This window comes from Sceloporus undulatus, chromosome 2 (genome assembly GCF_019175285.1).
Source record: "Sceloporus undulatus isolate JIND9_A2432 ecotype Alabama chromosome 2, SceUnd_v1.1, whole genome shotgun sequence".
NCBI lineage: Eukaryota > Metazoa > Chordata > Lepidosauria > Squamata > Phrynosomatidae > Sceloporus > Sceloporus undulatus.
The window spans coordinates 139,482,459-139,509,742 of record NC_056523.1 but is presented as its reverse complement, the minus strand read 5'-3'; the positions used below and the strand labels follow the sequence as shown (position 1 = coordinate 139,509,742).

At 41.4% G+C, this 27,284-nt stretch overlaps 1 protein-coding gene across 1 annotated transcript; it reads right to left on the bottom strand.

Annotated features, from left to right (window-relative positions):
- Positions 1-7,261: 7,261 nt before the first annotated feature.
- SUMO2 (small ubiquitin like modifier 2) lies at positions 7,262-18,310 on the bottom strand. The gene is made up of 4 exons (XM_042453834.1): positions 18,084-18,310; positions 13,928-14,059; positions 8,866-8,937; positions 7,262-7,880 (listed from the first exon to the last, which is right to left on the bottom strand). The coding sequence occupies exons 1-4, from the start codon at positions 18,102-18,104 to the stop codon at positions 7,818-7,820; spliced, it is 288 nt and encodes a 95-aa protein (XP_042309768.1). The 5' UTR covers positions 18,105-18,310; the 3' UTR covers positions 7,262-7,817.
- Positions 18,311-27,284: the final 8,974 nt, after the last annotated feature.

Here is a 27,284-nt window from a genome sequence, read left to right as displayed (position 1 = left end):
TAACTAAGCAACCTGAGCAGCAGTGGAACAAATGCAATGGTCTGCATGAGCAGCAGACAGGGCCCCTGGAACTGTTTAAGGCTGCATCTTCACTGGAGAAATACCCAGTTTGGCACTGCTTTAACTTCTTGTCTGGCTCAAGGCTATGGAATTCTGGGAGTTGGAGTTTGCTGTGGGGCCCAGAGCAGAGCTCAACCCTAGCAGGCAGTTTTTATCAACAGATTAACTGGAACCATGTTTTTACAAAACAATGCGAACACAATACATTGCATTAAGACAGTCATAAACATCCAGCTGGAGCTGTTAACAATGGCCTGTTACAGACTGCCAAAATAAAGCTGGTTTGGGTCTCTTTGGAGGTATGCTGTTTAAATGATGCATGGGTCCTAAGAATCTGGAAGCTGCACCAAAGCTGCACTCCACTGCTTAGGAATGGAGTGTAGCTTTGGCGCAACCTCCGGACTCTTAGGACCCATGCATCATTTAAATAGCATACCTCCAAAGAGACCCAAACCAGCTTTATTTTGGCAGTCTGTAACAGGTCAAGGTTAAACATGAGGAAAGCCAAAACAAAATGATAATTTTAGTAACTTAAGGGGCCTCAGCTACAGCCTGAGTATCCCCTGTCTCCAATTCAAAATACTCCCCAAATTGTCTACCTGAGCGACCGAGATAGTAACACCTTTGCTTTCTGATGGCTCATTATACAAACTTTGTTTCACGCACAAAATTAATAAAATATTATACATAAAACATTTGTTGGATGCCTTTAACTCGTTTCTGACGTGTGGTGACCCGAAGGCGACTTATCATGGGGTTTTCTTGGCAAGATTTGTTCCCTTTGCTGAGGTGGAGAGCATGTGGGTGGGTCTTTGGGTTATAGGGTTTTTATGATATTATTATTTTGTATTTTAATGTATTTTAATGCTGTTTTAACATTGTAAGCCGCCTCGATCCAATTGGAGAGGCGGGATATAAATACATATTATTAATTATTACAGTGGACCCTTGTTATACGCTGGGGTTTGGTTCCAAGATCCCCCGTGTATAACAAAATCTGTGTATGCTCAAGTCCCATTAAATATAATGGCATAGCAAAATGGTGTCCCTTTTAAAAAATGGAAAATCAAGCTTTGATATTTGAAATTTATACTTTTTTTGGAACATTTTCAAACCATGCATGCTTGAATCCGTGTATAAAAAAATCAGTGTATAAGAAGGGATGACTGTATTATTATTATTTGCCTTGCCCAGGGTCACCCAGTGGGCTTCATGGCCAAGCTGGGAGTCGAACCCTAGTCTCCAGAGTCACAGTCCAACCCTCAAAACAACTACTTCACCACTGGCTCTCTTGCATAAAATGACCTTCAGGCCATGTCTATATGGTGCACACGAAACACAAATGAATTTCATGTTTAGACTTGGGCCCATCTCCAAGACAGCTCATTATGCATATGCAAATATTCCAAAATCCCAAACATTTCTGGTCCCAAGCATTTCAGGTAAGGGAGACTCAGCCTATACATAGATGGTCCAATTTTGCCAAATCATTGCAAAGGGAGTTAAGCCACTGCTACCACACTTCTACATGTTCCATAGTAAATGAGAAGCATCAGGAAGCTCTCTGGAAGAAAAGTTACCTCATTCTTCTGCAGCTTTTCCCCAACTTGAGGCCTCTTAACACTACACAGTATAGCACTATATCATATGCCAAGATCCTGGCCTGTGGAATCCTGGGACTTGTAGTCTGTTGAGCCACGGGCGCTGGCTGAGAATTCTGAATGCCCCTCCCTAAACTGCCAACCTGATTCCATAAGACAGAACTATGGTAGTTAAAATGGAATAATAGCATTATAACTGTGCAGTGTGGTGTCCAGATGCTTTGGACAACAAATCTCCATCAACATCTGGAGGACACCAGGTTGGGAAAATCTGCTCTGCCCAACAACAGTTCCAGTAGCTGATTTTTCAAATATTTTAAACATGCCTTTAAATTATCTTGCACCTAAAGTAAGTCGGAGTGCCATATGAATACAGTACTTTCAAGCACACAGCATAGGAATGCATTGCTGTTGTGCCACTAACAAGGGTTCAATGTATGGCAAACCGACAAACAAAGGATATCCAGTAACAAACTCTCGGTCTTGCAGACTCAGGGCAGTCATGCCTCCTTTCAATCTGTATTGTAATATTGCCTTCCTCTTTTCCTACTGCTTTCAACCTTTCCTAGCTTTATCTTTTCCAAGAAATAATCTTGCTTCATGTATTTCCAATGTACAATAGTCTCCATTTAATCATTTTGGTATCAAGTAAGACTTGAGGTTTGATTTACTCTCACACTTATTTGTCTTTTTAGCAACTCCTGGTATCCACGGAATTCTCCTCTAGCATCACCTTTCAGGGTCCCCTCACATCATCAACTATTCACTATCCAAGCTTTGGTGACCACACAGATAGTGCAAATACTAGGACACAGATGATCTTGACTTTCAATGGTGTTCAGTTTTTGTACCTCACTGATTGCATTGTTATCATGTTTAAGAGGACAGTTTTGCTGTGGGGGGAAAAACTAGCAATTTCAATCAGAAACAAAATTTATGTTTATTCTGGAAAGGAAGAAAGTAAAGGAAAAATGCTGCTGCATCATATGTCCACTATTAAGTAGCTCACTTGAGCTCCTATGAGGAAGGATGGAATGTTAATCAAAATGGAATTTGATTTTTCAGAATTAATGTTATTCAACCTTCCTGGGAAATAGGTTTTATATTTAGCATTTAGAAGAGTGATGGCAAACATACGGCAACCCAGACTGGACTGCAAGTCCCAGCAGCTTTAGCCAGCATAGCTAGTAAGTGATGCTGGGCATTGTGATCTAACAACTGATTCCCATTCCTGGTTTAGAAGCTCAGGAGAGCATGATAAATAAAAATACACCAACTTCTCTGTGGTGCAGAACCCTACTAAAGAGGCAGAGAGAGGATCAAGATGGCTAAACGCATACAGCAGGAAGATTCTGCTATTATGTGAGAGCACATCTTTGCACTGGCTTTTCACTTCTCAATTGTGGGTCTGCATGTGCTTGCACGTTAAGGCCTCCAAACCATATGCTGTTGCTAATTCAAAACAAAACCCTAAGAACACTATAGTTCTGTTTTAAAGATAAAATTATTTTAGGATCTGACAGAGTGACTCTCAGTGAAAGAAGTGCATTCATCTACTTTTCTGATTAGAAGCTCCATTCAAGATTAGTAACAACATAAAACCAGTAAAAGGGAACACTGACTAGTTTGAAAAACTACTTTAGGGAGAGGCATTAAAGAAGCCAACAAGAGTTATCTTCAATAGATGGTCAGGACTGTTATTAGGAACAGCATTATTTGTCTTTATATTTCTTTTAATTTCTCCAAATTAAGAAACAGCACGAAAAAACAACAACTCCCTACTGGAAAAAGTCATTATTGTTTATGTCTGGAGTTATGGTTGTCTCAGTACAAGCAAACAGGGGAGAAAGAACTGAAAATGCTTGTCAGAACACTTCTCACTCTACACTCCCTGAAAGCTTGTTATTTCATGTACCTGGTCTTGAAAGAATTATCTTCTTTGGCATCCTTTACTCTGGTGCCCTGTCATTTGATTCAGTGCAGTCTTACATTCCTGAGACAGGGTGAAAACAGCACAAATACAATCCATAGTACTGGGTCATGTTCTTTCATGACATCAGATTTTTCATTTCATTTAATACATTGATCTTTCTCATTACTTAGCAGCCAGTTTTTTGAACAGCCTATATTAAGCCAATTGAACAGGTAGCTGCTTTCCTAACTATTTTCTGGTTTCTCAGATATTTGTCTACTATAGACTTGCATAAACAATTGTTCCATAACTATCAGTAATCATGATAATTACAGTTTGTTAATGGGGAGGTAAAAACCTAAAACAAACAAGCCCCAAACTGGCCTTAGAATGCCCAACACACCTGGATAGCAACCTCAGTTTGAAAAAGGTCAGCAGAGAGGAAGCAAAAGCTTGAGTGCTACACACACATTTATGTTCTGTCACAAAGGGAACAATTGGTCATACTTAACTGACCAAAAGTGTTAAACAGAAAAAGCAAAAATAATGTGATTGACTTCAAATAGATGCATCTGCTTTGGAAACATAGAGATAATATATTTCTGAAACTCCAGCCTACAGTATGCAAAGAGAATGTATAGCAGTTTTGATATTTAAGTGAAACAAAGACGCATGAGCTTTCATAGACTTGAGTCTACTTCCTCACATGCAAGGAATGGAATCTGACACATCTGAGAAAGTAGACTCAAGTCTACAAAAGTTCATGCTACCAGCTTCTTTTCTCAGTTAGTCTCAAAGATGCTACAAGATCCCTTTGCATACTGATTTCCCAGACTAACACAGCTATGTCTTTGAATTCTCCAGACTACAGTAAAAGATTTACCTTTTTTCTTTTACCAAATAGCCCCCCCTCTTTTATTTGGAAGGCACATTATCTTTCCTGAATTGTCTAGCATAGTGCCTAGTGCTAGTTAGCTTGGTAAACTAGAGAAAGATCTACACTGGCCACAATACCAGTGAACAGCCCCGAATTCTCTCTGGAGCACCCTGGCCGTTCCGGGGTGACACCGGTGGTTGTCTATACATGTGACCCATTGTGCCACCATGCATTGCTCCCTCTGAGGTCAAAAACAAGGTGCCCAGCATCAATCACATGACTGGCCCAGATTCACTGTGGAACTTCTCTTCAATCTGCAGTCAAATCCGGCCTTTGGCCATGCCCTGTGCGTAAAGGGCAACACTGAGGGGTGGGACCGATGCAAATGGCCTGTGTAGACATGCCCTGTCTGTGAAAAGGCAGAATAGGACTACAGTATTTCTGGAATACAGATGTGCTTACTTTGTGCCTTCAAGTTGCCTGTCAACCTATGGCGACCCCATGACTTCCTTAGGGTTTCCTTAGGTAAGTGATACTCTAAAGTGTTTTTGCTAATTCCTTCCTCTGAAATATAGGCTACAGCACCTGGTATTTGTTGGCCTTCTCCCATCCAAATGCTACCCAGGGCTGCCAATATCAGCTTAATTTACTCCATTCCAATAAGTGGAACAGAAAATCTCAAAAACATTATATAATCTAAAATTATTTTATAGACATTCCAGTAAATGCTTTGAAGCTGGCTTTAAAAAAAAGATTTACTTACATCTGCATATTTCTACATAACTACAACATTTGAGATGAAGACAATACTTCCTCAAATTCAGAAAACATATTCCCTTTCAAAATTTCAGTTCTATAGGAAAGCATGCATTTTAAACAAAGAACTCAAATCCTGAGGATGATAGCAATGTGACTTGTTACAAATCAAACTCTACATCTTGAGAATGGAAGAAAAATTCCTTTGGAAATCCAGCAATCCAAATAAAAACAAGGCTTTAATCACTTAGTTTAACATAACTCTGACTTTAATACTACTGCATGGGAGGCTCTTTTCTCCTCTTCTTTCAGTGGCTCCCAAACTTTGATCCTCCAAGCGTTTTGGACTTCAACTCCCAGAAGCTCATCAGCTTGGCGAACAGTCAGGAATCTGAGAGCTGGTCCAAAACATCTGAACGACTTACAGTCTGGGAACGACTGCATCATCTCAAGCCACTGAATGCTATGAACTGACTTTAACAGCAGAAACCTGACACATTCTACTTGCAAGTGCAAACTTTATGCCTGGGAAATAAGCAAGATCAGTTCTTAACTATCTACTAGGCACCTCACCTCTGCCATGACTATGACTCTGGGCTGACAACAGTCTACGTCTACATTGTTCCTAAAAAAGTGTACATGAACCCAGGACAGGAAACAACAATGAATTACATGTTTTGGTTCAGTAAAATTCTGGCAAAAGTAGGAAAACATATATGTTTTTTTCCAGTGATGATTCCAAGCACTAATGACAGTGTGGATGCTACCATATTCATATTATTGATTATAATGCTGACTGAAGCCAACTACCAGTAATACATCTGCCATTATTTTTAAAATGCATTCCTATGACAATTTACATGACAATTTACACTGATGTCAATGAAAGCATTAATGTGCAGACAAGTCGCATTTGGAGATTTCTAACTATTTTTTACCCTTCACTATTAAAAATACTATATTATCTCATTTACATAACATACAGTTTCTTTCTTATAAAGGAACAGCACTTTTTTTAATAGAACCCAAACCTGATATTTTACAGTTCACATTCTTTGGGACATTCTACATAGGACCCAAGAGTTCCACTTTCTTTCAGGTTCTGATTTTTTTTTAAGCTAACAGATGGAGATGTACTTTGGAAGAAGAGGTTTAGCCCCTTTTCTTTCATGCCTTATGTTTAATCCTAATCAGACCCATGAAACTATTAGCAATGTAAAGAAAATGGTTACCTTTTGTCATCTCCCTCCCCACCAGAGCCATGTGGATTGAAATTCAGAACAGACAAATAACAGAGGAAAATACAGTGGTGCCTCGGGTTACGAAATTAATTCGTTCCGCGGCTAATTTCGTAACCCGAAAAACCTTCGTAACCCGAATTGCCATAGGCGCTAATGGGGAAAAAAGCCGCGGCTCTGCCGCGGCTCCATTTAAACAGCGCCGGCGTTTTTTCGTAACCCGAAAAACGTTTGTAACCCGAAACAATAAATCCCTATGGGATTTTTTCGTATCCCGAAAAATTCGTAAGCTGGGTAATTCGTATCCCGAGGTACCACTGTAACTTATCACACACCATTCCTTAGCATCAGATCCTAAAACCTCAAAGTACTCACACAGATCTACTAATCACTTCAAAAAACCAAACAAAATTCATGTTACAACCTAATCACTAATTAGATGCATTTAGTCTGATTTTAGTTTTCCAAACTAGTTGCCCAACTTACCTAACAACATAAAGATACATTCAGATTGGCGGCTTTTTAAAATCCAACATATTTGTGTGAGTACAATAAACCAAACATTTCAGTACAGTCATTTACATTAGAAACTCTCCTGACTGAAACTTTTCAATGCAAGGAAGGCTATTCATATTGCCCCCCCTCCACCAAGAAAATCCCAAATTACTCATATTTTTTTCCTCTGTCTAGACAGCAGAGACAATTACAATCATTGTGTAGGAAAGCTGATGAAACAGCAAGCAACTAGCGGATTCTGTATCTAAAACAACAGCTAAGTCCTAAGCTAAGTGTTATCACACCACAGAAAAATAGGCTGTTTATTTTAAACAAGAAGTTTATTTAAACAACAAGACGGAAGGGAAAACTATCCAAGATCAAATTTTTGTTTAGAGTAATTTATCCCTACTTAAAGACAGATTGCTCTACATGTAACAGCTACGTACAAAAAAGTTATAAAATCGTCCTTGGTTGTACAATGATAAAAGAAAAACATTGAAATTATCCAATCAAATAAGGTATGCATGTTTTTGTTTTTATCAACAATGAGAGCAAAATAACTTACTGGAATATAAAGATAAAAGTTAGAGGAGCATGCCACTAATGGAGAAATGGGGTATTTTCACAGACCAGTTTGTTTTTACCACCCCATCTCCATGATGTTGATCAAACATACCATTGGCCATTTAGTTAAAAAAAAATATGCATGTCTGTGCACATACACCAGTTACTTTATGTACAATAGAAGGAATAGGAAAAGAAATCAAAGAAGAGAGAAAGCTATACTGCAGTAGTCAAAGATGTGGCTGAACCAAGTCTTGTTCTTCTAATTGTGAATGTGTTGTTTGTGGGAAAGGAAATTTTGGTTCTCTCTTTTAGTACACTCCTCCTGTCTGCTGCTGGAACACGTCAATTGTATCCTCATCCTCCATTTCCAACTGTATGGGAAAGATTAAAAATGAAATCCAGAGTATGAAAAATGACAGAAACCAATTACTAGTTATATTCTTCATTAAAACCTAAAAGGAACACAAAACCAACACAAGGAGAGCCTAAAGATCACCTTGTGTACCATATGAAGCGTCACTGTTGTGAAACGATAATCCAATTTCTGCTATACAATGGTAGTAAAGAAGGAAAGATAAAGGGTGGCCCACCGGCATTCACAATTATCAATGCTGGCTAGGGCTGGTGGGGGCTGCAGTTCAACATGTGCAAAACATTCACCACTCCTCCAACACACTCAGCTGCAACTATGTTAGAAAAACAAGTTCCTACTACAGAACTTGATACTATTGGATTTGTTAAAAACAGTAACAAACATTTCACATGACACAATGGGGCTTTCCTGGCCCCACTTCATCTGTGTTATCTTCATTTTCCCCTGCTGCAAAGCTACTCCTGAGGTAAAGAGACCATTTAGAAAAGCAGGGAATGGGCACTTGGATTTGGGAGAACTCTGGAGAGGTTGCCTTGCATTAGTGGAAATGTCTTTTTACTTGTGTAAGGTATCTTTGGATCTAACCCATTCTTTATATTACTGAATCCCACCATGTACCTGCAGAGGACTGTGAATCTTTCACAATCATCAGACAGGTAGGGGGCACCAGAACCCTGCAGGGAGAGAGGCAAGGCAGTAAGACAGCGAGAAAAGAGCTGTATTCTAAAATGTCAAAAACTGCATTAAAAACCTGACTGACAGAATGTGGGATACCAATTCAAAAATAAAATTGCTGCATTTGACAAGTAATTGTATTACTCTACATACAACAGTGTTACTTCCTCCCTAAATAACCAATGTCTAGTTGCAAATATGCAGCATAAGAAAGGTCTAGTATTAAACCATTCCTTGCTGGATATCTGCATACTGTTCTTAGTTGCATCCAGAAAAACAGTTTACTGCCTTTTAGTAAACCAAATTACCTGTGCAGGTGTGTCCGTTTCATTGATTGGCTGCCCATCGAACCGGAATCTGATTTGCCTCATTGACAAACCCTACAGAGCAGGAAAAAAAAAATAGTATCAGGCTAAAACACCACTGAGTTTTATCAAACTGCTACTACTAACCACCCTACTTACTTTCCCCAACACTATATGCTCCTTTTGCACTTACAGAAAGTGTCCGGCAATTCAACAACCCAGTTCACAAAGTAAGGGTGCTCAATGGTGCCTCTGCTGGTAACATTTATGTGATATCTCATAAATCTTCAAAGGAAGAAGCAGTGATTTGTAACCATTAAACTTAATAAAATGAAAGTAAAACTGAAAAATAATTTGGAGTGGCACGTCTGAGACAGTTGGCAACTATTTAAGAGAGGTGGTTACCACAAAGAAAGTGTTTCCAAATTAATAGAAAATGTATCTAAGATTAATGCACCACAATTTAAATTTAACAGAAACAACTATTCCTGAAGTCCTGATTACTAACCCCTGAATTCTGCTAATCCAACAAAAGCATCCGGGTATGAATTTTCAAGACTGTTTCTTAGATGTCTCTTACCTGTTCCTACTTCAGTGTGCTTACTTGTTCTTAATCACTGTGGTTCATATTACATATATAGTTGGGTTTAATTTTGTTTACTCATATTCCAATACAGTACACTGATCTGATTATTGAAAAGTAATGTTTACTTCCCAAAAGGATATTCAGGCTAAATATCCTTACACGTTTATGAAACTGTTCCTATTAGGCTATGCATATTAAACAATATGCATTTGTTGCTATGTACTTTCAAGTTAACTCTGACTTAGTGACCCTATCAAATAGTTTTTTTGACAAGACTTATTCTGAAGTAGTAGTTGCCCTTGCCTTCCACTAAGGCTGAGTGTTCCCATGGCTGAGCTGGGAATTGAACCTTGGCCTCCCAGAGTTCTAATTTAACACTGAAACCACTACACCAAACTCTTAGTATTTCCTATTACAGTGTGCCCGCATCATATGCGGGTGCACTATACATGGATTTCAGCTTATGCGGAAGAGGAAATGGCGTGTGTGCCCTTGGCGCATGCACACGAGTTCCATTAGCATATGCAATATTTGCCTTACAGGGGGGGCGTGGGGGCAGCGTAAGGAAAGGGCGCACTATATTTCCTTTACTGCTTTCCACAAAGTGACAATCAGATAGTTAACACATGCAAACATTGCTGCCTCAAAGGAGTGTATAAACTAGAAGTTACTCCAAGCTAAAAAATAAACTACCAGGACTAAGGACACTTTAAATCTAAGCTGCTTTGTCATTAGCCTACTCTGCCCTGGTACATAGCATCAACATCATCAGCATCAATTATATTCTTTTATTATTATTATTATTATTATTCCACTTAATCACTTGGAATCCAAGCGGATTACAACAATAAAAGAGGATACAGTTAAAATTCTAAAAACCCTATCCCTCCCTCCCCCAGTATAAAAACATAGTAATACTAAAAAGAGATTAAACCAGACAGATATTAAAACAGTAGTATAAAATCACAGTTAAAATCAATGGAAGATTTGTAAAAAAAAAGAAATGTATAGCAGGGACCAGATAGGATGGAAAAGGGGATGGAGAAAAGGGGAGAGAAGGGGGGGGGGGGGAGAGGCAGGAAAATAGAGGTGGACCTAGTCTGGAAAGGCCTGCTGGAAGAGATCCGTCTTAATAGCCTTCTTAAAGGTTTCCAAGGTGGTAATCTGGCGGAACTCGTCTGGCAGGTCGTTCCAGAGTCTAGGAGCATATGGTGAAAAGGAGCGCTGGGTCACTAGTCCTCTTTGGTTGAAGCAGATTCTTCCCAGCAGAATGAAAACTGCCTCTTAGAATTAGAAATTACTAACCTGTAAAGCTTTGTACTATTAACAAATTTATGCTACTTCCAGCACTAGAATATTTTCTTGCTTAAGTTTAATTAAGCAGGTTTTTCACATGCTATGTCTAATTTAAGGACAGAAACCTATGGACCTCCAAGTGTTACTTGATAACATCTCTACGTTTCATGGAGTTATAGCAAGCACAGCCAATGATGAAATTTGGAGAGCTACTGTATATACTCATGTATAAGGCTAGAAACTTTTAGTAAAAAATTGGCACAAAAAAAACCTTGGGTCGATTTATCCATGCTTCAATGTAAGTACTTGTGACAGAGTCGCTGGGAAGACTTGGGTACCTGACAGCCAATCCCAATTTGGGCTGCCTGTGAGGGAGGGACTGCCAGGGAAGGGGTAAATGTAGAAGGGAGTGGCTGGGAAGTCTGTCAAGTCAAGTCAAATTAAGCTGAGTTAAGTTCAGTCAAGTTGAGTTCAGTTCAAGAGAGTTCTGTTCAGGGGAGTTTGGTGCAGAGCAGTTGAGAGGGAGTTGAGGTGAAGTTTAAGAAAGATGAAGAGACTTGAAAGGAGTTGAAGAGTACTTAGTGGAAAGATGGATGCTAAATGGGAGAGAAAGTGTATTGGAGATTGTAGAGGAAACTGAAATGCCTGCAGCTGTAATATTTATGTAACCATACTACCTTGGAACTACTCTACCTAAGTTACATTCTTGCTAAATGTTATTCAATAAAGCCAATACTTATTTGTTACAACAGAAGCCTCTGCCTGTGTGAATTCTAGGCCATATAGGCACATAAAACAGGCTACCAAAAATATTGAACTTGTAGGAGGAAGACACCTGGGATCATTGTTCCTGTACATTTGGAAAAGGAGCCCCATAGGAATTATATCCTATGGGGCTCGAGCATTGGCAAATTTTCTTTTACACGGGGGGATCCGGAACAGATCTGAAGGGTTACTGTTGCCCACTCCTATTAAGTGATCACTGTATGTGAGGCTGGAAATCAAAGTACAGTCCAACCTTCATATCCATGGGAATTTCCTTCCAGACCTTCCTGCCTGCAGATGCCAAAAATCACAGGACTTCCAAGTCCCTTTTTAAAAATGGTGGAGTGCAGCCATGTGCGTGTGCCACCATTGTGAGAATAGTCTGCAGATAGAAAGGGCCGACTATATACACAAGTCAGACAATTTCATTTTTGGACCTACCCAAGATCTCCCATTTTTTCTTGCTAAATCTGTTGTCACTAGGACCACACCCATCTTGCAACAGGGTAAGGACAGTCTTATCTTGAACATCATGGGCACTGTATAGATGGGCCCTACGGGGCGCCGTCGTTACGTGCGAGGGGCAGCGCTTCCAGACACGACTCGCCCCTCGCACGTTACGAGGGTGGCAAAATGTTGGCGCCCTGTACATACGGACATCGCCATTTTGATGTGACGGACGCATAGCGTCAGCACATCCCAGCGCCACAAGAGCCCGCTTTTTGCAGGTTCTTTTTGCTCTGTGACGGAGCCACGCAGTTTGTCCGCTGCAGCTCCCTTACGGAGCAAACCAGGGTGGCGAGAGACCGCCCTTTTTGGGCAGTCTGCATCCCACCATGGTTAGCTCTGAAACACTTTTGAAGTACAGCACCAGTCTGGAGTTCATCCTTATTGCACAATGCTTCCAAAGCATGTACAGCACTTTTCAGGCCCAGCAAAACCCACACTAACCCATCTCTCCTCTCATGACTGGAGCCTAATGAGAACAGCAGATTAATCCTGGAGTCCTGCTGTACTTAATGTATGTGGTTCCCATCACAAGCATTTGTGGACTCAAGAATCACTATTCCTTTCATCCAATATGTAAGCCTGACCTTCAACCAGAGTTAAGAACATACTCTACTGCAAAGAATAGAGGTAACTTAAAAAGGTGAGGGCTCCTCTTTCATTGTACACCAGAGTCACAGCACACTTCAGGGGAAGAAACAGAGGTTGCGTCTGCATTGCAGAAATAATCCAGTTTGACACCACTTTAACTGTTGCAGCTCAGTAGTATGGAATTATGAGAATTATAGTTTTGTGAGATATTTAGACTTCTCTGTCAGAAACCTCTGGTGTCACAACAAACTAAAAATCCCAGGATTCCAGTGCATTGACTCATGGCAGTTAAAGTGATGTCAAACTATTACTTCTGCAGTGCGGATGCAGCCAAAGTCAGAACTGCAGCATATACACTCTTTCTGAAGCAAACTCTTACATTGAAGTCTGTCTACTTTACTGAAAGGTTGTTAAAACAACTATTGCAAATAATATATGTTGAATTGTTACAGTATTCCATCTCACCTTGTAAGAACAACTTTTTCTGTAATTACTTATTGGGACAAAACAGTTTTCTAAGTCTACCAAGCCAATGTAAAAGTACTGTATGCACTTTCTAAAACTGATCCATTTCCAAAGTGTGCATTCATTCAGACAATGATGTTACATTCTATAATCCTCACATCTTCATGGATTTTAGGATCAATTCATAAACAGAAGGTAAGACACACCAGATGTGTCTTACCTTCTATTTTTATCAGAGAATGTGAATATAGATGATACAGTCATAAATGCTAACCTAATGTCATAGTTCTGAGTAATTTCTGGAAAGTAGTAGTTTAAAGTAGTCAAATGTTCTTTAATGTCATAACCATTCACTTTATTTTTAGGCCTTCAGATGGTACAACTGAATAGTAATAGATGGGATCAACATGTTCGCTATACAGTAAGTAGAATTAAGTCTGATTATACAAGGGATATGTTGTTTCACTGTCACAAAACTAAACTGCATCCAATTCCAAAAACACCTTACTGTCAATATTTCAACTTCATGCAATAAAATTATGCTAATTAAAATTTAAAAAACAATGTTCATGTTAATTATTATCAGCACCAAGGGGCCTAGACACACTTCATGAAGGAGACTTCTGCCTCATTCTCCAGGTTATAATGTCTGAAAGCAATAGAACAGTTATGTTCTAAACAGGAGCAAGCTATACAACAAGACTGAACCAAGGTAACTTGCCTTGGTTTTACTTGTCTCCTGTCAGTTTATCTTGAGAGAAGTAAAACTATAACTGGATAAATTTTTAATTACATCTTATTAATGGACATGAAGATGCCTCAAGGTTTCTTTGATTATTCATACAGCGTCCTCACCTGTCGTTCACAATAAGCTTTCATTAGTTTACTAAGTGGTGTATGCCTTTTAATCTTAAACTGCACCACAGATCCATCTTGCCCTGCAACCTTGAGATTGATGTGGTCATTATTTTCGGTCTTCACTCCTTCCTGTAAAAGAAAGAGAAAAAAAAGGATAATCTGAAAGGCAAGTTATCCTACCTAATAACTATTCCAGTTAAATGTTCAGATCACCTCTGAACTAGCCTTCTCAATTCTCACATCCAAAGACTGACTAGTAAATTCTACCAAATTGCTATCAACAAACAATAGATCATGGCAGCAAGGACCACTAGACCATTGCAACAGCACAAGTTTCATGTTTTGAAGTGTATGATTTCATTTGATTTCCCCATGTACTAAAACTAACACAATTTATTAAGCTTACAATCATATACACATTTATCTGAACTCTAGTGTTCACTTTTGAGTAGACATAAATCATGCTGTATTATAAGTTCCACAATGAAATGAACCAGCACAGTTAATGTTAAGTTAGCTATCATAGGTCCAAAACACACTGCAGAAATAATCCAGTTTGAGGAAGCTTTAAACTGCCCGGGCTCAGTGCTAGGGAATCCTGGGAATTGTAGTTTATTGTGGTACCAGGGCTCTCTGACAGAGAAGACTAAATGTCTCACAAAACTACATTTCCCAGAATTCCCTAGCACTGAGCTAGGGCAGTTAAAGCAATCTCCAAATGGATTATCTCTGCAATGCATTTTGGACCATTGATAACAATGAACATTTAAAAGAGTACTTCTGACTCTTTGTGAGGAATCTAAGGGCTAAGGCAGTGGCATCCAAGAGTTAACGTTATCCTCCTTAGGAAAGCTGCATCTATTCATGGAGCTTTAGCTTCCCAATACTTCCCTGGTTTTATTTGAACTAAGTCAAGGTATTATTCTAAGGCACTTAATATACACAGGTCTGGATCACAGCCCCTTGGCACATCCATATTAAACTTGTTTTCTTCAGCTCCATTAATATGCAGTAGCATAATTCCTTCTTCTTTTAAAAACAATTTCACTTCTGAGAAGAACAGGTGAGATCTCCTGTGTTTGCCTATTTGCTTTAACGCAACAGGGGTTTTTTTAAAAGGTCAATAGGATACAGAGTCATCCTTACTTTTTATTAACTGTATTATTTATTTATGGCATTTATACCCTGCCCTTCAGCCCTAAAGGCTCTCAGAGAAGCTTACAATTATTATTATTATTATTATTATTATTATTATTATTATTATTATTATTTAAAGGGTTCCCTGCCCTCAGGCTTACAATCTAAAAAGACAGGACACAAAAGGAAAAGGGAATGGTGGGAGGGAGGGGATCAGGTCCAGCAGTTCTTCTCTCCCTCCGAGGCCTGGGAATAATGGGAAGGTTAGAGAAACAAAGGTCCAAAACATACTACAGAGATAATCCAGTTTGAGACCACTTTAACTGCCCTGGCTCAATGCTAGGGAATCCTGGGAATTTGCAGTTTGTTGTGGCACCAGGGCTCTCTGACAGAGAATGCTAAATGTCTCACAAAACTACTATTCCCAGAATTCCCTAGCATCAGGCCAGGGCAGTTAAAGTGGTCTCAAACTGAATTATCTCTGCAGTGTGGATTGGACCAAATTCTAGAGTAGCATTAATAAATGTGAGCAGAACAGATGTACCACAAACAGATGTGTTTGGGGGAAAAATCTACTCCAAGAAACTAGATATCAATGGGGAAGAAGCCTCTGCCATCCCAGTTCAAAGGGCATCACTTGATATTTTAAAACTTTTTTCAAGTAAACTACAGTGGACCCTTGTCATCCGCTGGGGTTTGGTTCCAGGATCCCCCATGGATAACAAAATCCGTGGATGCGCAAGTCCCATTAAATATAATGGCATAGCAAAATGGTGTCCCTTATAAAAAATGGAAAATCAAGGTTTGATATTTGAAATTTATACTTTTTGGGAAAGTTTTCAAACTGTGTATGCTTGAATCCGTGTATAAAAAATCTGTGCATAAGAAGGGCCCACTGTAAAAGCACTCCTTCAACACTTTCCATATTTATTGTGAAGATGCCAAGACTATTCCCATTGAGTTTATAAGATGCAACACTCCAGATATGCACTGTGCCTTTTTCTTCCAGTGTATCTATTTATTTATTTCATTTCTTATGCTCCCTTTCTCCTAGAAAGGGATTCAAGGTAAAAACATTTTTAAAACTTTGCAATGAACAGTTTAAAAAAAGTAAAACCATCTAGTTAAGAGGAGAGCCTTTCTTGCTGAAGAGCGGGGTATAAATACAGTAAGTAAGTAAGTAGTTAATACAATAATAAAACACCTAATATTCCTCACACAGAGGTTTCAGTAGACACTTTCTTCATAATCTTATATGAGAACTTAAGACTCTTGACTTAACTGTTAAATAACTATATTTCCAGTATGTAGGGAGATCTTGTAGCACCTTTGAGACTCACTGAAAGAAAGAAGTTGGCAGCAGGAGCTTTCAGACTTTATGTATCTGAGGAAGTAGGCTGAAGTCTATGGAAGCGCCTGCTGCCAACCTCTTTCTTTCAGTGAGTCCCAAAGGTGCTACAAGATCTCTCTACATACTGACTCTGCAGACTAACACCATGGATATAGCTTTGAATTATATTTCCAGTTCATCACTTCTTCATCTGGAGTGTCTTGAAAAGAATATACTGTATTGTGGATCTGGGATAACTCGCAATTAACCTGCAAAGACTTTCATGAGGCATAGAAAAGGAAAAAGCAGGAGAGGCTACAGATCACAAAGCGAGGACAGGAACACCAACCCCACATTTAGTGAACATGCAGGTGGCCATTTAGCAAATCCAAGCAAAACTCCTCCAAGCAGTGATGCCTTTTATTGGCCAAATGAAATACACAATAGACTTTATAAATAATACTAATACTACTAATAATATACCTGCAGCAAGTATACTGTGTGTTTTGGCTGGCCAATAAAGCTATCACTATGAAGTCGAAGGCTTTCATGGCTGGCATCCATAGTGTTTTGTGGGTTTTGGGGGCTGTGTGGCCATGTTCTGCAAGAGTTTATTCCTGATAAAGACTGAGTACTGTATTCCATGAGGAGTGAGGGCTGTTTGTAGGAGGAGAGGCCAGAGTGGGATCCACCCAGATCCCCAAAATCTAGTACAAAAAATGGGGGGGGGTGTCGTGGGTCTTTCAACACGAAGCCCTTGGCAAACCCTCTTTTAGGAGGAGGAGGAGGTCCAGCCGCCTTGAGGGGCAAGTCAAGCCCTACCTAGAGAGAGGAAGAGGGAGACTGGGGGGAAGAGAGTCTTCCACCAGGCAAGGTTTTGGCGCCTCTGGAGCCACATTTGAAACGAGGCGGAGAGGAGGAGGAGGAGGAGGAGGAGAGGGAAGAGGCTGGGCTCCTGGAGGGAGGGAGGGAGGTGCACAAAGAGGCTGGAGAAATAATCCGGCTCCATGGCGGTGTAAGAGCCGGGGCTCCTGCGGGGGCGGGAGGGAGGGAGGGAGTCTGGGGCTGGTGGCTTGTTGTGGCTCCAGAGCGGGTCGATTCGTTAGCGCTGCTCTTAGCCACACGCCGAGGAACAACCCAGTCTGAGGCCGCTCCGGCTGCAATGGCCCGATGCCGGGGATGCTGGGAAGCGTAGTTCCGCGAGGAAGGTTGAGCCTTCTCCCTCAGAGGCCCCGCACACTACAATTCCCAGAATCCCCTCCTCCTCCCCGGAGCCCCGCCAGCGGCAGCGCAGCCACACCGGGCTATTATTATTATTATTATTGTTGTTGTTGCTGCTGCTGCTATGTCTCCAATGCGGATGGAGGCCTCTCTCAAGGCTGGCCGCAGCCTCTTCCCTTTTCCTGAGGCAGGGATCCGTGTTTTACTTAAAATGCAAAAGCCCAAAGAGGTGAGGCAGCCTCGCTCCCGGGACCCAGAGAGGCCCTTCTCCCTCCCAGGCGCAGGAGGAGGAGGAGGGGGGGGGAAATGGCGCGCAACCACCGCCGCCGCCGCCGCCGGCGCTCTCGAGGCGACGCCGCTCCCGCTTCCCTTCCCCGGCCATCCTCCCCCTCAGACCGACCCCTCCGTCCTTCGCTGCCCTGCCCCGGGGCCCCGCTTTCCTTCCCTCCTTCCCGGCTCCCTCACCTTGGGCTTCTCGTCGGCCATGTTCCGCTCTCAGCTCCGGACCAGAAAAGATGGGGAAAGGGCGACCGAGGCAGAGAGAGAGAGAGGGAGAGAGAGAGAGAGGCTGGGGGAGGGGAGACTGTGAGAGCGCGCACGCACCGCCTCGGGGACGCGCCTGGGTTTGCGGGGACGCGCACGCACCGCCCTCCCCTTTCTCCCTCGCACAGCGCCGCCATTGGGCCCGGCGCCTCGAGAGCGCGCACCGCCGTTACATAACCCTCTGGAGGCAGGCGCTGCGTGCGCGCTCCCCGGTGCGTCGTCCGCGCTCCGGCCTTCGACGTGCGCGCCCCCCGCCGCGAGCCTTGCTCTCGTGAAGAGAGAGGGCATTGTCTTTTCAAAATGGCCGCCGGGCCTGCGAGGCCTGGAGAGAGCTCTCTCTCCTCCACAGCTGGCCCTCTGAGGCCTAGGACCAGTTTGTGAAAGGACACTGGCTCCCTCCCCCAGTTCTTCGTTGCACCAACGTTCATCCTTCCCTCTGCGTAGCCATTTTATGTTTACACACCCTGCAGGATTTAGCTCCTTGTCTGCCCCAATGCTAGCAATTGTTTACATACATTCACATTTCTTTCTTGCATTAACACCAGCATGTTTGTTTGTTTGTTTGTTTGTTTGTATCCCACTCTTTCCCCAGAACTGGGACTCTTCATGGCCCATTAAAAACACTTTGTCATAGCACATTTGGTATATATCAATGGCCAGAGCAAGCCAGGAATCTCCCTGGAAGCCGAGATGACTAAACTGAGGCTGTCGTACTTTGGTCACATCATGAGGAGGAACTGCTCACTGGAAAAAAGCATCTGAGGAAGTAGACTGAAGTCTAGGGGCTTTATCACACGGAGCCCTTACCATGGGCAAAATGTTTCTGAAGCGCAAAGGTGTGATTATCCATCACACTTCTAAAACATCACTGAGGCATCCGGCTTCTCTCCCATTGACAAAGCGTCCATTGAGAAGCCATTTTTCAAATAATGGGAACTTCAGAAACTTCAGGAACATTTTGCCCATGGCAAGGGCTGTGTGATAATCCTCTAGGAAAGCTCATGCTGCCAACCTCTTTCTTGCAGTGAGTCCCAAAGGTGCTACAAGATCTCTCTACATACTGATTCTACAGACTAACACCATGGATATAGCTTTCAACACTACTGTTACTACTAACAATAATATACATCTGAAGAAGTAGACTTAAGTCTATGAAAGCTCATGCTGACAACTTCTTCCTTTCAGTGAGTCTCAAAGGTGCTACAAGATCTCTCTACATACCGGGAAAAAACAGCAATGCTAGGAAAGGTAGAGGGAAGTAGAAAGTGAGGAAGACTGTAGGCCAGAAGAATGGACTCTATTAACAAGGTCACAGGTATGACTTTGTAGGACCTAAGCAAAGCAATGGAGGACAGGGCGTCTTGGAGGTGTCTCATCCATAGAGTTGCTGTAAGTTGAGATCCACTCAAAAACAGTTAACAACAATTAATGAGCCAGCTTGGGAGGGAGAGCAGTTCGAAATATGACACATGACTGACCACAACTGTTGAATACCTAGAAGACAACGAGAGGGTGGATTTGAGTGGTAGCAACTCAGGGTCCATCATGGTGTAGTGGTTTCCGTGTTGGACTACACCTCTGGAGGCCAGGGTTCAATTCCCCCGTTCAGCCATGAAACCTACTGGGTGACTTTAGGCAAGTCACATGTTCTCAGCCTCAGAAGAAGGCAATAGCAAACCTCCTCTGAACAGATCTTGCTAAGAAAACCTCATGATAATTTACTTTAGGGTCACCATAAATTGGAAAACACTTGAAGGCACACAAAAACAATGTAATAATACGGTGAATTGTTACATATACAGTCCGTACTCGCCTTACGCGGGGGATCCGTTCCGGATCCCTCCGCGTAAGGCGAATTCCGCCTATGCTTCAGCCCCATTGGAAACAATGGGGCTCGTGCGCGGCGGTGCAGGCGTGCGCGGGGCGCAACGGGTGCACCGCCCATTCAATTGAATGGGACGCGTCGCCCCTTCCGCCCCACGTGCGCCCCGCGGCTTGAGTGCATATGCTCAAGGCCACGTTTGGCGCGCCCGCATATGGCACGGGCACACTGTATGTCAAACTGCCATATCATTATGAAGTCGAAGGCTTTCATGGCCAGCATCCATGGTTTTTTGTGGGTTTTTTGGGCTATATGGCCATGTTCTAGCAGAGTTTCTTCCTGACATTTCGCCAGCATCTGTGGCTGGCATCTTCAGAGAATGTTTGCCTGAAAAAAGTGGGTCTATATATACTGTGTGAGCCTGGTAATGCAGGAGTGATTTGCATGTGTATTGTTCTGTTGCTAATGGCAGGCCTCAGGGTGGGAGGCTAATGCAAAAGAGGATTAATATCTGCTTGATTAGTGCTCACTGTCTGCTAAGAGATTTCTCATTTGCATTTGTTGAGTCTTTATCTTGCTATCTTTCAGGACTGGTAGCTAACCCTTGTTTACTTTAAGGGTTTCTTCATTCTGGTTTACATTGTCCAGGTGTTTGTGGATTTCAATGGCTTCCCTGCGCATCCTGATGGTAGTGGTTGGCATGATTCAGAATTTCAGTGTTTTCAAACAGTATTTTATGCCCAGGATGGTTTGTGGCATGTCCTGCTACTGCTGATTTTTCTGGCTGGCCCACTCTGCAGTGCCTCTCGTGTTCCTTTATTCTGGTTTGCACACTGCATTTGGTGGTCCCTATGTAGACTTGTCCGCAGCTGCATGGTATGCGGTAAACTCCTGCGGCTGTGAGAGGGTCTCTCTGGTCCTTGGCTGAGCGAAGCATTTACAGGATTTTCTTTGTTGTTTTGTAAACCATTTGCAGGTTGTGCTTCCTATTCTGTCTGTGACTCCTTTGATGTATGGTAAAAATACCTTCCCTTTTGGTGGCTGTATTATACATGCAAATAATATACATGCAAATCACTCCTGCCTTTCCAGGTCACACAATATATATAGCCAAGTCCTTTCCAGGCAAACATTCTCTGAAGATGCCAGCCACCGATGCTGGTGAAACTTCAGGAAGAAACTCTGCTAGAACATGGCCACATAGCCCGAAAAACCCACAAAAAACTACCATATCATTACTTAAGCAGCTTAAATAGTGGCTCTTCATGTGGGAACTTAGACTCTTGACATTACTATTAAATAATTATATTTCCAGTCCAATTCACATCTTAATCTCGAATGTCTGGAAAAGAATATTGTGGATCTGGAATAACCCGCAAACACTGCTCATTAAAAAAGAAAACTTGAGTACAAATTGCAAAGAAAAGACAGGAACATCAACCTAACATTGAATATGTCAATTGGACTGAAGACTGTTTATAAAGTAGAAGCTTTCCTTGGAGAAGAATTGAAGAATTTCCTTAGACAAAAACTGGCAATTAATAGGAATGGGAAAAGCCTTTGTCAGGCACAGAAAAGGAAAAAGCAGGAGACATAAAGAAAACTACAATGTAAGGATCGTAGGAACAACTTCCATTTGCTGAATGGCTGAGAAACAAGTGATATAAATTTAGGCACCATGATGGATAAAAGGAAAAAACACACCTTTTGGGTATGCCTAACTGGCAAATGAAAAGACTTCTCAGAACCTGAACCCAGACTGCATAGTCCAAAGTATATGTGTATAGACTTGTGTGTGAGAGTGCATTTATTAAAACCCTGAGATCCACCCATTGGAATTTGATAACAAAATAATATGCTAGGGATGTATTAACCAAGGAATTTATCATCATCATCATCATTACCAGAATCCAGCTAACAAGTTTTTTCACATAAACCTAGGAGTTTATCAAAGGAGATAGAGAAGTTATCCCAAAAATATCCCAAACAAAATGCGTAATTATGCGGCACAATTTCAGACAATATTGCACAAAGACTGCAGTTTAACCAGACATAAAGTAGGATTAGTCCACATCTTTTTAACTTTGGAACTTCAGCGAAAATGCATTTTCGAATTCAGTATATTTACAAAATTGTGATGGTACGATAGCCAAATTCATGTTATATTCATGATAACCCTCGTTTTTCTTGTTTTTCTGATTTCCCCATGGTTCTATGGGGTGGGATTGCTGCCAGTGGTGCCTAGGTGTCCGGTTTTGTTATGTGGTTATTTTGCTTTTGGAAAGGAGATTACAGCATTGTCCATTCCTCAGGGAGAGAGCATCGGGTGGGATGATGCTGGCTGGCAGAATGTGTGGGAACATGTTTTGGTTTCTGAAACATATATTTACTGGAACAGCACTATGTAGACATGCGGGGGAATCTGTTCCGGACCCCGCTGCGTAAGGGAAATACCACGTAAACTCTAGCCCCATTAGAAACAATGGGGCTTGTTCCTGTGGCATGCACACGGTGTGCCCCAGTGTTTCTTCTGGGGCACAGGAAAAGCCTTTCTGGTGTGGCTTCCAGTGTATGCTGGAAGCCATGTATAGCGCACCCATGTATGATGCGGGCACACTGTAGTATCTTTCCATACACACACACACACACACACACACACACACACACAGATAGTGTAATAGGGAGCTAGATAAAGGCACCTTTATATGTCTCCAACCTACTCACAGTCCTGGCATAGACTGCCTTGTTAGGGTGGGAGGAAGACCCCATAATGATCTCTAGGTGCCTGCTCCTTCCCCAAAGCCCCATGAGGTACTGAACCTCAGGGGCAGTCCAAAGCTACCTCCTAGCCATCACAAAGGGAGGTAGAATCTGTGGGGCTTCATGATTTCCGGCGACGATGACTCCTCCTCCATTTGTGGACATGTGCAGTATGTCCAGTTCTCCTTTATTTCTACTTTATCTCTGCTGTAAACATCGCTGAATATGAAATGCAACTTCGTCCCCCCCCCCCCCAATTTTCACGATATTATGTGCGGAATGCAAATGTATGTGATCCTCATTTGCGAAATTGCAAGTCATTTCCCCTTTATTTGCAGGATGGTTTAACTTTGCTTTAATCTCTCTTTAATACTGAAATTAGCCCCAATGTGATAAAATCCCTTGTCTTGATTTCCCCGCATTGTTCTTTGTAACAATTTAAGCTAGTGTGAGGAAAGCTATTTTTAGTTTTTGCTAATATTAGCTAAGGGCCTAAATTCCATAAAGGCACCAGATCCTGTCTGATCTTGGGAGCTAAGCAGGGTCATCCCTGGTTAGTCAGATGTGAAACTGCCAATTAATACCAAATAAATGTAGGTTATATTTTAGGGGAAGGAGCTGGCAACATCACTTCTGAGTATTCCTTGCCTAATAAAACCCTATGAAATTCATGGGTCACCACAGGTTAACAGGTGACTTGAAGGTACACGTGACATTGAAAGATTCTTTGCTGCAGTCTGAGACTAAATTGACCTTACATCCAAAACAGGACTTCTTGTTAAACATAGGTGACTGCAATACAAATGTAGAAGAGTAAAATCAAACACTCTTGGAAAATTTGGCCTAGGATCAAGAAATGAAACAAGGAAATGACTGAATTTTGCAAAGCCAACAGTTTGTTAATCACAAATATATTCTTCAAGTGGCCAAAGAGGCAACTGTATATAGATGAACATCACTTGATGGTAAATGTAGAAATCAAAAACACTACATAATTGGAAACAGAAGATGGAGGGGTTCCATTCTCTTGCAAAAACAAGACCAGGAGCAGATTGTGGCACAGACTATATATAAACTGTTAATATCAAGAAATGAGAAACAAGGGATTGCAGTAACTATTAGATCATTGCCTTAATCTCCCACACAAGCAAAGTGATGCTCAAAATTCTTCAACAAGGACTTTCACCATATATGGAGCAAGAGATGCCAGATGTTCAAGCTGGCTTCAGGAAAGGAAGAGGCATTAGGGGTCATATTGCAAACCTACATTAAATAAATATAAATAAGTACGTTGGATAATGTAATGCATCAAAGAATTTCAGAAGAAAATCAGCCCGTGCTTTATAGATTATCCCAAAGTCTTTAAATGTAGATAATTAAAAACTCTGGATCACTCTTAAAGAAATTAGTGTGCCACAACATTTTATTTTCCTGATTCATAACCTGTACTCAAAACAAGAAGATACCATCATGACACAACGTGGAGAAATGGAACAGTTTATAGTTGGCAAGGGGGTCAGGTAAGGCTAAATTTTGTCCCTCTATTAATCGCTGAATGTATCATCATCAAAGTTGGATTACACTCTGAAGGAGGAAGTGTGAAAATTGGTGGAAGGAACACCAAGCATATTTCCAGGAAGATTCAATAAAATATCCACATCTAGTCATTCTCTATCAAACTGGCCCACTCCCCCCCCCCCTTAAAATTGTGTTCTTGCCCGTCTGATCAATGCCTTGGATCTAATTGTGGTACTATGTCCAACCATAAGTCAGGCCTTCAGATTGCTGTAAGATCTTGATAAATCTGTTCCCCCCCCCCCAATAATGCAAAAATAGTTACTTAACAGTGATCCCCAAACTGTGCTCTTTAAGTGATTTTGGACCTCAGCTTCCATAATTCCAGACTATTGGCCAACATGTCTGAGGCTTCTGGGAACTGAAGGCCAAAATCTCTTAAAGGACACAGTTTGGGGATCACTGAGCTAGAACATCAGCTTCACTTTCACCCAAAATTCCATTCCACTTCTTTAATTTTATTTAATGTAAAATATAAAACCTCACCTATGGCACTACCTTTCTGTGGCCATGCGATTTTGTGTTCCTATGAGGCAAGATGAATTTAATCTCCTAACACAGCAAAGCAAATACAATACAATAGGCATAATGAAACCTGGTGAAATGAGTCTCATGATTGGAATACAGTAATAGAGGGGTATAACCTTTTAAAGAGAAATAGGTCAAACAGAAAGGGAATAGAATTAGCATTATATATCAGGGATGTTTACACCTGTGAAAAGATCCAGGATTTAAATCTTGCAAGACAGGTGGAGAATATCTGAATAAAAGTTATCTGGAGTCCCTACTATAGACCCCCCAAGTCAGACTGAGGAACTGGATGATGCCTTTCTAGATCAGATGACTGCATACTCAGAAAGGAGAGATGTAATAAGGATGAAAGTCAAGCCTTGCGGGACAGAGAGGCAGGGGACCCAGTCTCCCCCCCCCCCCAGTCCCAAATAGGAATTCAAACAAATAGCTAGCACATGTAGGGATAAAGTCAGAAAAGCTAAAACCAGAATTTATAGTCCCTACACTTGATCAAAGTAGGGCCCATAAATATACTGGTCTCTGCCTGCATTCTTTTATCAATTAACCTCAGCTCAGCAAAAGTCAAGTACTGCACTGTCAAGTAAGAATAGAGTGTATTAAATTCAGCTTTTGATTCTCATATATCAAATACCTCAGGGAAATCACAAACAATCCTGTTAGAAAGCCACCTAAAATAGGGATTAATACCACAGGTTCATAAGTTAATTATACATAAATTAATTGTCAGGCCAATTAACATTTGTAAGTTTCTGAAGTTCTAGTATGATGAAAGGGGGCAAATTATATTTGTCTACACAGTACTGTAAAGCAGGGATATGGAATTTCTAACTTGCCAGCCACTTTTGCCCCTAGGATTTTCTCACCAGCATTTCAGTTTCTTCCCTTTTCTCCTCTAGTGCTATGCAGGAATCTGATTAGGGGTAAGAGCTGTGTTTCCCCTCTTTATTCCTAGAGGAGGACAGCCTTTTTCAGCCCGGTGCAAAAAACTATATTTTATCAATGACTGGGCTTTAAAAACTGATCTAAATCAATAGTTGGACTTTCATTTTCTGGTAAGAATGTTAAAATCCAGTCATAAAAAACAATTGTTTTGTTTGTTGTGCACAGCAGGTTTAGGAGCAGTATTAAGCACAACCTGAAACCATCACATCACCTGACAGAGCTTATTTTAAAAAGTAATTTTAATATCTGCAACACCCCTCCTCCCATACAGAGGTAGCTGTGTTGGCCAAATACAAACCAAAAAAATGTCAGCGTTACCTTTATTGGCCAATTGAAATGCACAATATACTTGTTGCAAGCTTTCAAAGCTCCATGGACTTCTTCATCAGGCAAGATGTCACAAACCAAACAGGAGGGGGGGAAAACCAATTGGAGATGTTAGTCAAATGCCTGCATGATGATTCACTTCTTAGTAAAGATGTTATGGTGAGGAGCATATCTCCCAGTTTCATTTTAAGGCTCTGGCATGCCTGCGCCAATGGAAGGGATGAAGGACGTTGCCCCTCCAAATAATTCTGCCCCAATGGAATTTTCTTTCATTACCCAAATTTCTTGCATTACTGAAAACTGTTCACACTCAGCACTCTTAAATTTACTGGTAGAATTTTGAGATGTAGCCCTGTTAGTCAAGAATATCAGTATGGGAATGAATCTTGTAGCACCTTTGAGACTAAATGGTTGAAATAAGTTATACTATAAGCTTTCATAGACTTGGTCCGCTTCCTCAGATACATGGAGTGAACTGATGCCCAGGAGCTTTATAATTTGACTGTTTGAATAGCCATAGAAATGCAAAACTTGTGTGTATGGTGATGAAGTGATAAGTTAAGTTTAAATGATGGTCCTTAAAGGACAAAAGCAAGAGAGAAAATGTTGCCTAAGGCCAGGGTAGGTGGATGAGTATGTGAATGGTGGAGGGAGTTTTGAAATGTGGTGTGTGCAGGCTGGAAACCAAAAAGGAAGCACGATAACCTGGTCCAGATCATCCCTATAAAGCAGAGTATTAACCAGTGTTATGTGTGGTGTTCCAGGAAGCCAGTGTCTCCCACTGTTGATGGATTCTGGGTATGTTCCAATTCAGCAGTTTCTTTTTCCAATCTTCCTTTGGAATTTTTTGTTTGTTTGTTCAAGAACCACTGTCCTGAGGTCATAGATATCCTGAGGTCAGTTCATGCACCTGAAGAACTAGACCTGGTCTACAAAAGCTTATGCTACAACTTCTTTCACAATATGTAGAGATATCTTGTAGCACCTTTGAGACTAATTGAAGTAAAGAAGTTGTCAGCATGAACTTCCATAGACTTCAGCCTACTCCCTCAGATGTGAAGTGGCAGCTAAAAAGGCCAATGGTATTTTAGGCTGCATTAATAGCATGGTACAGACCGCCAAAATGCAGCATACCGGTGCCAATTCTAGGGTTAGAGACTGCA